The sequence below is a fragment of the Colias philodice genome, chromosome 19 (genome assembly GCF_061535455.1).
Source record: "Colias philodice isolate Cphi_HAF_F1 chromosome 19, ilColPhil1 Martin Lab GWU primary, whole genome shotgun sequence".
Lineage (NCBI taxonomy): Eukaryota > Metazoa > Arthropoda > Insecta > Lepidoptera > Pieridae > Colias > Colias philodice.
This window is the reverse complement of record NC_143104.1, coordinates 6,381,934-6,397,488: the sequence shown is the minus strand read 5'-3', so window position 1 is coordinate 6,397,488 and position 15,555 is coordinate 6,381,934. Positions and strand designations below refer to the sequence as shown.

General features: G+C 32.1%; 1 protein-coding gene and 1 long non-coding RNA gene across 2 annotated transcripts; both read left to right on the top strand.

The window, feature by feature from the left end:
* The first annotated feature begins 689 nt into the window (after nt 1-689).
* Nucleotides 690-13,557, top strand: Dsor1 (mitogen-activated protein kinase kinase 1). The gene is made up of 8 exons (XM_089707265.1): nt 690-1,055; nt 5,502-5,671; nt 5,911-6,186; nt 6,713-6,906; nt 7,247-7,411; nt 8,047-8,214; nt 10,111-10,266; nt 10,858-13,557. Exons 1-7 carry the CDS (start codon nt 937-939, stop codon nt 10,228-10,230), a joined length of 1,212 nt encoding a protein of 403 aa, XP_089563391.1. The 5' UTR covers nt 690-936; the 3' UTR covers nt 10,231-10,266; nt 10,858-13,557.
* LOC149479997 (uncharacterized) lies at nt 1,780-3,657 on the top strand. The gene is made up of 3 exons (XR_016317157.1): nt 1,780-2,056; nt 2,467-2,603; nt 3,425-3,657. It is a non-coding gene; the product is annotated as an uncharacterized LOC149479997 (long non-coding RNA).
* Nucleotides 13,558-15,555: the final 1,998 nt, after the last annotated feature.

Here is a 15,555-nt window from a genome sequence, read left to right as displayed (position 1 = left end):
ATATATTTTTGCTTTTATAATATTAGTAGGATACGACTATTGATCGACTATTGTACGACTATTGTAAAAAGATCAACCAGGTGGAAGTCAGATTCGCGCACGAAGGGTTCCGCATAATTCTATGAATGAATCTATGAAAACAGGAAAAAAGACGTACCTTTTTACGAAACGATAAAAACAACCTACCATAAAAAAAACCTAACCGAAATACCTCATAATATTATTTTATAAATACCACTACCATACAATGCAAGGCAGTCAATACGCATCGTAAATGAATAATTCCAAATTAAACGAATCTTAAAATTTGGAATTACCTATCCATAATTCAAAATTAAACGAATCTTAAATTATCTTCAAGCAATTTTATAACTTAATTTTTTTATTTATCGATATTTTAGTATTCGATAAAGTAAAGGCAAGCACTACCTTTTTAGAACAAAAAGTGGCTACATGTGGATTTGAATGCCAAGCAGATAACAGTGTGTTGTCTCTTTCTATCGCATTAATTAGAGTATTGAATAAAAGAGAGCCACTATATAAGAAACGTTCAATTAATTGTTACTTCTCCAGGCTTGTTAATTGCTCCGAGTATGCGTTGTGTCCGTCCGTCACTTATGACCGTCACAGAGTACTTGATACAGGAGACCGTGTTGTGACTAACGCTTATCTGTGGTACAAATGACAGAACGTTAATGACGTCATAAAACGTCAAGTCAATCGAAATTTTATTGTAATTTGTAGGTATCCACCTGATTACTGATAAATTGATAATATAATTCCTCCAATGCTTGCGAAACTTTTGTCTGTTTATAATTTGTGTTTCTTTGTTGATTAATGTTGTTACACGGACCCGGTGTTTGACTGCGTTAAGGAGTTCTTAGCAAAAAGGAGATTACTTAACTGTATAAATGCCGTGACGAACATTGATTAAAAATGAGTAAAATGTCGAAGAATAAATTAAACTTGACCCTCCCACCAGGGTCTATAGATACGGCTCCAGCAGTAACACCGTCTAATATGACACCACAGCTGAAATCAGCTACTGCTTCAGAGTAAGTACAATTAATTTTATATTAATATATTGATTTTGAGTCTGTAATAAAAATGTAAAAATTATATGTATAATTATTCAAGTAGGTACCTATATACCTTATACCAGTTTTGGGTAATCAGCAGATACCTATAATGTATAAGAATTGATGATTAAATTAAATTTTATTTTACATACTATAAATATTTACTATAAGTACATACTTTATCAATTAGACACAATACTCATATTTAAAAAAAAGTATTGGATTTACATTTGAATATCACAACATTGATAAGACTTCTGTAGACTGCACTTATATCAAAAGATCTTTCCAGACTAAAATAAGTTATGATAAATTAAAAAATAACATTTTTTCTGAATTTTTGCCCATTGTTATCTCTATATTATTCTTCTTAAGGCGAAATGAGACCCAAAACAGACGTTTCGAGTGCACGGAGAATTAATTTTTTTCTTCAAAAACTTTGAATTTGATTTTTTTTATTTATCGATTTATTTAATTGAAGAGTTTGTTTAGTGACGTTTGGGAACCGAAACACGATTGGCAAAATTTGCCTCGATAGAAAAACGTTGTGAAGTTGCCCAAAAATTAAACGGAGAATCAATTTCATTTGGACAATAGTAAAGTAATATCAATGAAATTTTATCCACATCCACTTCCATTCAATTCTTGAGGGACGTACGGGATTAGATTTTTCAATTCATACATCAGTAATTAAAAAAAAATATATTTATAAACTATGAGCAAAAAATTGCGCGCAGGCCGGTCGCTTCCGCCGTTCCGCCTCCTGTTAGTCGACGCCAACGCGTCTTAGAGAGCAGTCCTGTACAACTTTTTCGCGCGGTGCCGTTGTCTACTCGCATACGTGATTTAGTGTTAGTGTTACTAAAGTTTTTCATAAACATGGTGAATTTTGGTGGCCAAAACATTGATGGTGAGAACATTAAGAAGAAAATATTGCGAAGGCAGATGAAGAAACTACAGTTATTGAATCTAAATAGGTAAGTTTAATGTTTATCATGCTTATTAATTATATTTATTATGTCTTTCGGTCGCTACAAGTCTAAAGATTTCAACTTCAAATATTTTGATTACTAGGTATATGTTTACAAGTCTAAATTGAGAAACGCATAAATGAAAATCTGATGGTTATTTTTATTTGTAATAAGTAATATTATTTTAGTCATATTTTGAGATTTCATTACCTATTTATGATTTTTGTATTAGTACATATATGTTTACAAAGTCTGAATTTAGCAACGCACAATTCAAGATTTTATAATTTTATGCACTCTGTCTTTATTTTTATTTATAATTTTATTATTGGTATAAATAGGTAATGTTTTAGTTGTTTTTTGAGATTTCATTTTCCAATAAATATACTACTGATTTGTGTGTTTATTTCTAATAGCGAAGCGCGATCACGAAAAATCCGATGTACAGCTTGCAAGCCAGGACGCAATAAAGACACGTTGGTCTTTTAGACCAACCATGATTACCAGAAACTGGTGTGGATCTTCAGACAGTTTCACATAGTACTTTTTTTGTGTAAGTTTATTCTTATGTCATTTATTTATAAGTCATAAGATTGAAGATAGTGGAATATTTCAGACTAGTGTAAGTTATCACTGACAGGTAGGTAATTACCAGTGAGATCAGAAACAATTTTTATTTCAACCCAATAGCGTATAACTTTTTCTTTTTTTTTATTGTATTATAACTATTGTCTGAGGTCTTTCACTGCACCGGTAATTGTAATTTTTTACTTATTAGATATCATGCTATTTTGGGCTTATTGCTGATCTACTAACAATTCTATACACATGTGAGCAATCCCAAGACAAGGATTAGATCTAGACAGGACTAGATAAAGGATACTTATTTATACATATATCAATTCGAATGAATGTATGTATGAGTAGTTTTTTAATTTGTTTTTATGAATACTATTTGCATATTATGCATAAGCATAATTACTTATAAATTTTATATAAAAAATATTTGAAAAATTTGTAGTTATGTAACTATGATGCCGACAATCGACTTTTTTACGAGCTAGGACAATAGAGCAATAAATGAACGGACACAGCTGCGAAATTTTTTACTAATTTTTATAAAAGCACTTGTTATAATAATTGCGGTCAACCGTAAAATTTTGCAAACAAAAGAACGATTTTCTCAGAAAGTTTGCTATGTATGACGCCGACAATCGAGTTTATTACGGCTAGGATAATAAAGCGACAAAGGAACGTACACAGCTGTGCAATTTTTTCTAGTTTTGATGACAGTATCTTTATAATAATCGTGGTATTATAAGAGGTATTATCAATTAATTTTTCTCATATTATAACTTATTATGGTTGTTTCAGCACCTCAATGTACAAGGATAGCTCAAAGTAACGGGCAAGAGACATTTATTTACGGAACAAGGAGAAGAAGTCGTATCAAGAAGATAAACATTGGAACAATAAAATGGTAACAAAACCATATATCAAAATGTCGGATATATTTATTCAAAAATAATCAAAATTGTAAATAATAATTTTTTGTCTATTATTGTTTTTTTTTTTCAATAAATATGATATAAAAACAAAAACCCATTTTTTTAATCTTTTAAAACCGATAATAATGTAAAAAAAAAAGAAACGTAAATAGCATTATTCTATTATGTATTTTTAATATCATATTGTACGTAAAGTCCCCATGTCGAAAAACTATAAAATTTGTTAACAAAGATTTGCAAATAAGCTAGTAACGTAGGTAGCGACAATTCTAACAATAACAAATAATTACATCATAAAATAATTTAGTTAAAACAAGCTCACTTTTTGTAACCAGATTTGTGCCAATTAAAAATCGACCTTCGTGCAAAGGAACAAAGGTCGATTTTTCTAGTTCGATGGGCCCGGCAACGAAAAGACGTTGCCGGATCGCTTTACTCAGCTTTAACCGCGCGAATATAAGAATATAAGTAAAGTTCATTGAACCTCCGTTAGTTCCGTATGTTTCCGTCATTTATTCAGTTGTGTGGCGTGGCGAGGGGATTTTTGTGAAGCGTCCCGCGCGCTCTTATGCTCCACCCAGGGGGCGTAGCCCAAAAGGTGCACAAGCATGATTGTATTTCGCCTTAATTAACAATTTGCATCAATACAATAAGTAATTTCTGTAAATTTCTTACTACATTAAAAATCATTACCATAGATTTCTTAAATTATTGTGTGGTCTCTGACATTGTTCTTTCACATCAAAATGTATTATTACTATCTTGGGTATAGAATACCAGACTTTTATAATAATAAATACTTTACTTGTAGCTTTGCCTCCATGGTAAAAGGAAATTACCATGCAAAGAAATGTATCAGAGTAGTAAAAAATATAACTCACTCTTTAGCTATTCAAGCCAATCAAACCATGAAATTCTTTCAGAAATACAAACAATTGTTTGTATTTCTTTTACTACAACCTTTCAGATAGAAAGTAAGGATATTAGTAAGGATGAATCATGTGACATTTTTCATAAAAACATCTTAAAATCTATGAAAATTACAGTCTAAAAAATGCCTTACCATTATCAATTAATGGCATATCTATCTTGTACTTATGAACAAAAAAGTATTTTAACAAAACATATTTTGATAACAATTTTTATATCTACCTAATTTATTAATATTCAAATAAATAATCATCAAATTTTAAGTATGCTTATATATAAGAAGCATGTTTGTGTTCAGACATGTCATGATTCAGCTTTATATGATTCATAGCCTTAGCGACCAGATGTCTGCTATTTTATATTCTATGCATCACCTGTGTTATATTAAGAATTATTATTTTTAATTAGCAATGTATGAATTCAAGCTAACAATATATTGTATTCAAATATACAAGAATTGTTTTAATTTTAATGTACTGTGGAAACATAATAATTTTTGAGCATAACATTTTAAATCCTTTAGTTTGATAATTTCATTCATCTTTTACATGCAATATATATTTCATTAATAGTAGGTATATGTTAATATTAAAAGGAAGAATATCATTGTGTGTATTCTACACAGGTATTCGACATTGAATAGATATGGCAATAAATAATTTGCACAGACTGTTATTGTTTTTTTACGTCATATTTATATTGTGCCTAATTTACATCTCATTTAAATTCAGTAAAGTATGTAGTAGTATGGTAGTAACTATTTTGCTATTTGAATTGCCAAGTATTTGAGTGTTTATTATGAAAGTTTAGATACATATAATGCATTATAATTTGTGGGTTTTTGGGTAGATGCATTATGCATCTGTTTCTTTATGGACAAGTAGGCATTCTGTGTCCTGCAAGACAGTGACTTGTTTAAGCAAACCACTACACTTACCAGTTAGTTTGTATGTATTCAGAATTGCAACTGCAAATATTTTTTTTTCATATTTTTAACATGAATTTTATTATAGACGACAAGGTTTAGCTGGCAAATCAAAGACGAGCATTGAAGCTCTCACTGAGCGACTGGAGCAGATCGAAATGGACGACACACAGAGACGAAGAATAGAAGTCTTCCTCTGCCAGAAAGAGAAGATTGGCGAACTGAGCGATGATGACTTTGAAAAGCTTGGTGAATTAGGTACATTATTGAGCATTTTAATTTTATGTATTACTTTCACTCTATTATTTTATTAAGGACTGAAAACTTGTATTTTATACAAATGTTTTGATCTTAATTAAGATAAGTTTGTTAATTATAATTATTGTGATGCTGTTTAATTCATTGAATAAGTGTTGTGTTTGTTATAATTTTTTTGTTATATTTTTTTTAATTATTTCAAGAAAGTTGTTAATAAATATGAGCTTTATTATTTTCAGGCCAAGGCAATGGTGGTGTAGTGATGAAGGTGCGCCATAAGTCCACGGGTCTCATCATGGCAAGGAAACTAATCCATCTCGAAGTGAAGCCAGCTATAAAGAAACAGATTATAAGGGAACTGAAAGTACTTCACGAGTGTAACTTTGCTCACATTGTCGGATTCTACGGAGCGTTTTATAGCGATGGCGAAATATCTATTTGCATGGAATATATGGATGGTGGATCATTGGATTTGATATTGAAGAAGGCTGGAAGGATTCCTGAGTCAATTCTAGGTATAAATTAATTATTTAAATGGGTTTCTATGTTTATTTTCACACAGTAAGGTTATTGGCAATGTAATTTTTGTATTTCTCACACTTCTGTTAGTTCTGCTATTAATAATATGTATTTAAAATATGTTGAACTGTTTAATATAGTGCAGATAGACCTTATGAGACCTTAATATAAAAATCTAGTTGAGGTATTTCAATTCTAATGTAATCTACATTAGGATTGAATAGTTGTGAATCTTCTTAGACATTATACAAAAATATCTGTAAAAATCACTCATATCTTTAATATTATAAACCACTAGCCGCTCCGCGCGGTTTCACCCCCGTGGCTCCTCTCCTGTTGGTCGTAGCGTGATGGTACTTGGCCTTCCTCGATAAATGAGCTATCTAACACCGAAAGAATTTTTCTAATCGGAACAGTAGTTCCCGAGATTAGCGCATTCAAACAAACAAACAAACAAACTCTTCAGCTTTATAATATTAGTATAGATTGAGCCTCTAAACAATTTGGCAAAATATTTTTCAGGAACAATCACATCAGCAGTATTAAAGGGCCTCAGCTACTTGCGAGACAAGCACGCAATAATGCACCGTGACGTAAAACCGTCCAACATTCTCGTGAACAGCAACGGAGAGATTAAGATTTGCGATTTCGGTGTGTCCGGACAACTCATCGATTCGATGGCCAACTCCTTTGTGGGAACGCGAAGTTATATGTCGGTATGTATTTGATTATAATAGAGCTAATATCTAATAAATATTTTGTGGGAATTTATTTATTAAAATTGATAATTTCTGCATTCAATTTCGTTGTAAAGTTATTAAACATAATAATATTATGCATTTGTATCATAAACACGTATGGATTTGCATTATGGTCAAGTCGAATAATTTTTGTCTACTAATGTTGAAATTTGCATCACATAACATAGATTCTATGAGACACATTAAATTCAAAACAATTTTCCTTTCAATGTTAGACTATAACTTCAATTATTTGAAATATAAATGAATTATGTTAACAAATAATATTATATCATTAAAATTACTTTATTTCTAGCCGGAACGACTTCAAGGCACACACTATTCAGTGCAATCAGATATTTGGTCTCTCGGTCTATCGCTAGTAGAGATGGCTATAGGCATGTACCCTATACCACCGCCCGATGCGAAAACATTAGCTGCTATATTTGGCGGTCAGAATGAAGATCACTCGCCCGGCCAGGTAAATAATGTATTTTATATAATTTATAAAAAAAAATTGTTTTTTATAAATTGTATTTTGAAAAAATTAAAATTTTGCTTACATAAATGATAGTGAAATATACATTTTACAACCTGATATTTCTTTACCATGTTGAAATTTAATATTAATATTTAAAATTTAAATTCTTGTAAAAACTATCTTGTCCATATTGCATAAAAAGAACAGTTGTTTTACTTATTCACATATCAATTGCATACATCCGTTATATGTGATAAGAATGCAAAGTGAATTTGTTAAGGTTCACCTTGATGGGTCGTGCACATGAATATATTATTATTCTTTATGAAATTACGCGTAGGTATAATTTAAAATAGTTAATATTTCACACACTCTCTAAGCACAATATCTAAATCTAAACTGTATAGCGAAAATTCGTTTGAGAATCATCCTGCATCTTCATATTATCAGACCATGAATACTCTTTTTGTAGCATACTTACTATTCGTAAAACATTAATTAGTTCACATATAGAACTTATACGATGTTTCTAGTATAAAGTTCGAATTAATGTTAAATAAATTAATGTAATAAATAATTTTTATAAATTAATAATTAAAAAAAAATGAATTTTTTTTTATTTATCCACTTTTTAGGCGCCAAATTCGCCTCGTCCAATGGCGATATTCGAGCTACTAGATTACATAGTGAACGAACCTCCACCAAAGCTTCCGGGTGGAGTATTTTCCGACGAGTTCACCGACTTTGTTGATCGATGTCTCAAGAAAAACCCCGATGAAAGGGCCGACCTTAAGACGCTGATGGTGAGTTTGTTTTTGTTTTTATAATGATAATAATATGTCATTATTCTTTCAAAAATTTTATAGAAGTATAATATGTCCAGTATAAGTTTTATGAAACGTTATTGAAATATAACATACCTAAATGTTTTTTCACCGATCAAGATATGACTTTGGAAACTTAGAGAAACAAGTTCCCAATCGAAAATATTAATTATAAAGTTTGTGTCATAGAAATCAAAATAACAAGACACTAGAAGTCGTAAGCGTGCGTGACCTTATCGCCACTCAGGTGATTTGCACATCACCAGTGCATTCGTCACTGTTCAGTTGCTCTGGAGACGTATGAGTGTGAGATGTGAGAGTATACATGGTGTGTTTCAGCAATTCCCATTGCGGAAATTCTTCCACAAGTTGTAATTATACTTATAAAGGAATAATATTTCATCGGAAAATATTTTTTTTTAGAAATAATGCCGTTTTTCCTTAAAATTATAGAATATTTACAAGTATTACGAGTGTCACCATAGTAATCGAAATAACAATGAATGACACAGTCGACCATTCTTTATTATCACGTTTGTTCGTATTGGAGCAAAAAGTCTCATATACTTATATACTTATAGGGTGTTATTCTAAAATAAACCGTAAATTCGTGCGTTAGGATACATAATATTCAAAAGCTTAATTTAATAGATAAGTTAGTTTTCACTAAAATCAAGCTGTCCAATAAAAGGCATAGTTTACTTGTGTGTACTGTTTAGCTTTCGGTTTGAATGTGTTGATTTTGGCGACAGCGGTTTTCATACGAATTATGACATTATAGCACTTCTATGTGTCTTGTTATTTAGATTTCTATGGTTTGTGTCTATTCCTCGGATATTATAAATGCGTAAGCGTGTTTGTTTGTTTATTAGTCCTTATTTCATGTGACATAAGGCCGATAAGGCCGTATGATTTTTGCGTATAGGAATATTTAAGAGGCTAGAGAGTGACAAAGGCTGCAGTAATACATCTCATTTACGTAGAAAGATCCATATGATGCGCATTTGTATCAATCCATGTATGAGAACTGTTAATTTTCTTTAACCAAGCGAGTGAAGGCGAGGGCAACAGGAGCGGATACAATAATCACTACAAAATCTTAATCTATACTTCTATACTATAATTATTATAAAGAGGAAACGTTTGTAATTATGTAATTATGTGTTTATGTATGTATGGTTTTCACGCATAAGCTACTGGACCGATTTCAAAAATTCTTTCACCATTAGAAAGCTGCATCTTCACTGAGCAACATAGGCTATATTGCATTTCAAAAAAAATTAGAGATCCTAACCAAAAATGCAATAATGTAACCCAAGGTGTAAAAAAATCCTTAATAAAAATTCTGTCATCGCGTGCGCTGCGGAATCTATTGAAGATAGAACAAAAAAATGTTCTAAGGTATTATAGAATGGATCAATATCTACAAGAAAGTCCGCGATACCATATGTCCATCTTCAGTAGTTATGTTACTACAACAAATTTTTTACGTTTTCAAAGTAAATAGAAGTGCCGACAGTAATCAAACCATGTTATCCATACACATATATTAATTCTTATCCCATTAAATGATGTTTTATTATAGACTGTTTCAATACCAGAAAAATACTTTTTAAATAAAAAAAATTGGATATTCCATTCAAAAGATATAACGAATTTTTAAAAGTGTCAATTTACAGAAAATAGTAGGCATACTGTTTAATACAATGAGCAGCGTAGTGCGGGACGGGGTGAGGGTGATTTTCATGTGATTAAAAATTAAACCTATAGTCCGACCTATAGTAGACTTTTCACTGTCAGGATATCCCTATCTATGCGGGTGAAACCGCAGGGCATTGCTAGTATATAATTAATCCAAACACGTGTTGTGTACAGAACCACGAGTGGATCCGCGGCGCGGAGGCCGAGCGCGTGGACATAGCGGGCTGGGTGTGCAAGACGATGGACCTCATGCCCTCAACACCCAACTCCAACGTGTCTCCTTTTTCTTCATAAGCTGCAAGAAGTGCATACTTTCATCAGCGAAAAAGGGTCAGTTTTTGAAGTGAAAACTTCTTTAGCGGCGTTGGGTATAAAATCTTAAACTCGCGTCAGGACACGTGGCCTGATCGAAAAAGCGTAAGACGGGGTTTTTTTTAGCCCTTATATTCCATGCGTAAGACGGATACCATTCCAAAATATCAAACATGCTGAACGTTAATAATCAAGTTTTCACTTCTGCCGGCACTCCCGGAGTGCAACCCGTCTTTTTTTTGTTTAGCTTGTGGTGTTTGGTCTATAGGTTGAAATCTTTCAATATCTCCAAGGTCGATGTGTCGTAAGTTTTTAAATGCCCTGCCCCTGTTCCATGATGTCTTATAGAAGCATTATTTTCAGTGTGTCATTATTTTCCCGCTGGAAATAATACTGGCCTGTAACTGAAGTTAAAATGTTAATTTTGAGCCATTTTTTGAAACTCACTTTTCTACAAATTCATTTATAGTTCATCTTCGTTAAATATCCTGCAATATTAGTAATAATGATGCCGGGATAATAGTTATGTATCATGAGATTCAAAATAAGTAATCATATTTTTAAACACTCTTCAAAGAACATTTTTACACAGATGTCTCTGTATTGCAGGTCAAAACATTTCCCAAGAGAAAGCGGGCGAGACAATCAGTGAGGACGCTGGCGCAGAGTAGCTGCCCCCAACAGGCCGCAGTATGTCAACTCTAGACAACCATTACACACCAACAATCAACCAACCAACCAACCAATCAACCAAACTCATGTAGAGACGAACCTTTGCCTATTTTCAAACCCGGGCACTTTTAAATTGCGGTTTTACGTTATGTTTTCCCGATATTGCAAAGTTGTTTACATTGCGGGTACATCGTTTAATCGAGATTTGTGTTCAGATTTTATTGATAAACGAGTATTGAATGTGTTCTTAAAGCATCTCGTCTCTATGAAACATATTGCATTGATAAAAAAATACATAAACGGACGTCCTTTGCGATGTTAAATTATCGAGATCCGTTCGCTTATTGGAATCTTGTATTTCGTACGGAATTCTGGGAAATTATGTGGCGACGACGCAGGGCTCGGTGTGGGCGCTCCGCCGCCGCATGCGGTGCGGTGCGACGGACGCGTGAGAGCGAAGCCGACATTTCCGACACACGGTGTGATCATTGAGATAATATTACTACGTATGGAGGAGACACCACGAACAAAATCTGTGCGCCATTTTTTGCTCTAAGTTTTAAAAATTATTATCTAGTTAGGTACTTACCGATAAAAGTTATTCCTTTGCACTTTTCCGTATTATTTGTGCAATATCGTAACACACACGAAGGAATATTTGATGTGTTTCACTTTAAAACAAATAAAAAATGAGCGTGCAGTTACGCCATATGGCGTATGTTGAGCGGAACATAAGTGATGTAGGCGGTGTCGTCTCCATATGTATATCTCAATGGGTGTGATACTAAAACATTGTGCATTCGCGGACAAACTAATCGAGGGGGTTTTTAAACGAACTAAAACATCTAATCGATTAATGGTCAAGTAGAGTTGATTTCACTAGTTGCAAGTCGAAAAAATTGTTAGTAGTGTTTTGACATATTTTTCTTTGCTGAAAGTGCGTAATTCATGTCAGCTGGTAAATGTTATTAAAATAGTTAAGACGCCGGCCACTAATGTGGCGGTGTCGAGCCCCGTAATACTCGAACGGGCGGCCGAGCGCCGCGCGTGGGAGCGTTGCGGGTCTCCACCCTCATATAGTTATCTTGTAAAAGAATGCGTTTTCTAGAAAATACACGAATAAAAAAATATATAAACGAAAAAAAAATCGAAAAAATTTTACTTCGTAGATACTTTTTTTTTCTATTTTTGACGTGATGCACTTTTTACCCGTTTGATTTGTTTTATTCGCTTCGTTTTAGTGAGCCCCGCCTTTTATACCCATAATGCACCTAGTACGTAGGCGACGCGCTACCGCAATGTGTGCCGAACGAACGATTGAGAGTGAGTGATTTTCATCTAATTCTTGCGATTGGGTGATAATCACTTGTGCGACGAAGCATTTTTGAATTGTTGGCGCTTCCATACATTGTTGTAGTACATTTATTCACTTAGAGCACTTAAGTCCCGTGTGTATTGCATGTTCGCTTGGTGGTCGCTATTATTTTGCCCCGTCTTCCTGTTTAGAGGTTAGATTGTGATATTTATTATAATCATGCTTGTATGGAATGTTTTGGCATATGAATCGAACTATTTATGAATAACGCCGAAATCTTATTTAGATAGGCATCTATACATTTATTATGTTATGTGTAATATTTGAATTACTGATACTATCAGTGCCAATAAAGTTTGTTCCTCGTCTTTATTGTACACTTTCATCGTTATGAAAGTTTATTAAATGTTCTTGATAAATATTAATGTTTCCCTTTTTAGATTGTTCAATTCGCTATGCGATCACTGATTGTTAAAATTTTAAATGTTAAAAACATTGATGGAATTATTAAAGACAGTAATTTGAAACTTTAGTAAATAAATAATTAACCATTTTTAGCAATCGTTTGAAATTAATGGCATTTTATTGAGAAATTATTTTATATCTATTAGTTTTGGATGTAATTTTGTTGTAAATATTTTTACTTATATTTTTTACGAAAAGTTTGGCCTTCAATTCCCTTTGAACTAGGTTATCTGTGCATTTATAGTTAGAAAATAATGGTTGTTATTATAATTACGTTAGGTTTTTATTACAGGGTCATTAAACAGTCAACTTTGCAAACATCGTTGGCTTTCTGCGTGTTTTTCTATTAGTAAATACAGATTATTAAAATGAATATATAAGCTTGTCAAGCTTGGACATTTCAGTTATCAATGCAGACTTTTGGTAAGATTTCCATGAGGCAGTAACTATGAGACTCGCGAAGTTTTATGTGACGGAAACGTTTTGAAGTTGAAAATATCGATCTCAGTAAGGAGAAAACGACATAATAATATATTTTGTGTATTATCACTCACTATACTTTGTTTATGAACGTAATGTTGCTCATTTATTTATGCACATTTTAAACGTATTTTATTTTGAACTGGTAACACCTCCGCATTTCTTGGTGTATTTATAATCGGTGTTATCATATCAAAATACTTTTATCTATATTTAATGTTGCTAGCTTAAAACTGTATTACTACTAAATGAGTAGACAATGTCGATGAACAAATCTCTGTTTTTATTATTATTGTATCTAAGTGTAGCAATCGTATTATTTTGTAGTTAGCTTCTTATTAGGTTACATGTACAAATAAATGTTAACGGAAAGCAAATAGCCTTTTATTTATTGAATTCTCTTTGTCTTTTTATTCTTCTATACCATTTGACTGAAAATCCTGCCCCAATGAGATTTCTGATTTAAAAAGTTAACAATACCTATACCTGGTGTGGTTATCTTTCTGTAAATAACATTTTCAAAAGTTAAATAAATAATCAAAACTTAATTGACTTACAAAAACAAAACTATGCACAGGTACACTACGGCCCATATTCCATAATATTAAATTATCTAATTAATCTGGATATTGGTGATTTTATATAACACTAGCGGTCCGCCCCGGCTTCGCCCGTGGTACATATGAAAAATAGATGTTGGCCGATTCTCAGACTTACCCGATATGCACAGAAAATTTCATGAGAATCGGTCCACCCGTTTCGGAGGAGTATGCAGACTAACATTGTGACACGAGAATTTTATATATAAGAAGATGTATATTGATTTTAAAAAATCAAGCTCGTTTTGTTGTTATCTCATAGGTTTTTATATACGTTTTCAATTACTCTTCTTACCGAACTGCGCTAGCAGAATGGTTAAATTATTATTTCCAACGATTACAAAATAAATTGTAAGACATCATTTTTATGGCTTTTATTATGTTCAATAATTAGGTACATAAAAACAGCCATGGCATCTGTGTATAAGTTATTAATTTATGTTTATTATTTCAGAATTTAATTTTTCATAAGTACAATTTTTTAATCGGTCAATATCTAGCAGAATCAATTGCTAATGACAGGTAATGCGCCACTGCGTTTTATAGCTGCTGATTTATAAATTTATTCCGACCCAGTATTGTAAATTTTAAATGTCTGAATATTTTCATTCAAATATACAGAAAAATTCCATAATCTTTTTCATTTTTCATTAAGCTTACATCATAAATAACATTGTTTTAAAGAAAAATATTCTTTTTCGGAACTCATTAAGAAGACATTAAAGAGCAAAGTTTAAGCCTACGTTTGTTTGGAAGATCGTTTATAAAAGTTATATGTAAAGTTGGAAATTTTTGCGACTTTAATAATAATATTTATCAGCTGTGATATTATCATATTCTCATTTTCTTGTAATACTATTTTAGTAATGTGAGTTTTTTCTACTTATTTATTTTTGGAAGGTAACTAAATATTTAATGTCTTTCAACATTTTGACGATTCATTACTGCTTCTAAAAGTAGTTGAATAAATAAATGTTTTAATTTGCGTTGTTTTCAATAACTTAATACATTCATGATATAGGTAGGTACCTAGAATTAGGTTACGTTATATTTGAGCTTTGAGTTCAACGTCTTACACAGATATAGGTCACCTTGAGGTATTTGTAGATGTCTGACATAACCCTACCTTCTCCGGAGTAAAGAAGTTTAATCATGTAGGATTTTCTAACGGAAAAGGTTACCCCTACCCTACCCCTACCTATGGAATGACTGGAAATTGAATATCAACTATTATTTAAATATGCGGAGAAATATCGTTGAAATATATGCTACTTACTAAAATTATTAATTATTTTTTCAACAGACTTGAAAAGGAGAGGTTCTCAATTTGACTGTAATTTTTGGCATTTTTTACCTTAGATACTCTTTTTTATTAAAAAGTTTTTGGCTCCGGTTGGCCATTTAAATGGTTACCTAGATAAATATTTATATTTTTGTTAAAAAAATATAAAATACATTAATATTTTAAAACACAGAAGGTGTAATTTCCAGAAGGAATAAAGAAGCTAAGGGATTTGGACGAATTCATGGCACTGAGAACGGTGAGTGCACTTAAAATGCTAATTCTTACCGCTGATCTCTAGAGGTTCATTCGATCTCATCCATTATCCACGTAGAGGCCAAACCGAGGTTGTCATTGAAAAGTATTCAGCAAGATTTAATTGCATTGTATTCGGTGTATCTGGCTTTTTTGTTTGCTTTCACAAACTCAGAATGATTCTCAGTATGGTTATCTTCAAAAATTCCCAAATCATGTCAATAACTTGCTTTTATTCG

What these genes read in the sequence shown, in the direction of transcription:
- Dsor1 (XM_089707265.1), top strand. Translation starts at nt 937, where the DNA reads ATGAGTAAAATGTCGAAGAATAAATTAAACTTGACCCTCCCACCAGGG. An exon ending in AAATCAGCTACTGCTTCAGA is followed by an intron (nt 1,056 to 5,501) that starts GTAAGTACAATT and finishes ATTTTATTATAG; the next exon opens with ACGACAAGGTTTAGCTGGCA. An exon ending in CCGACCTTAAGACGCTGATG is followed by an intron (nt 8,215 to 10,110) that starts GTGAGTTTGTTT and finishes TGTTGTGTACAG; the next exon opens with AACCACGAGTGGATCCGCGG.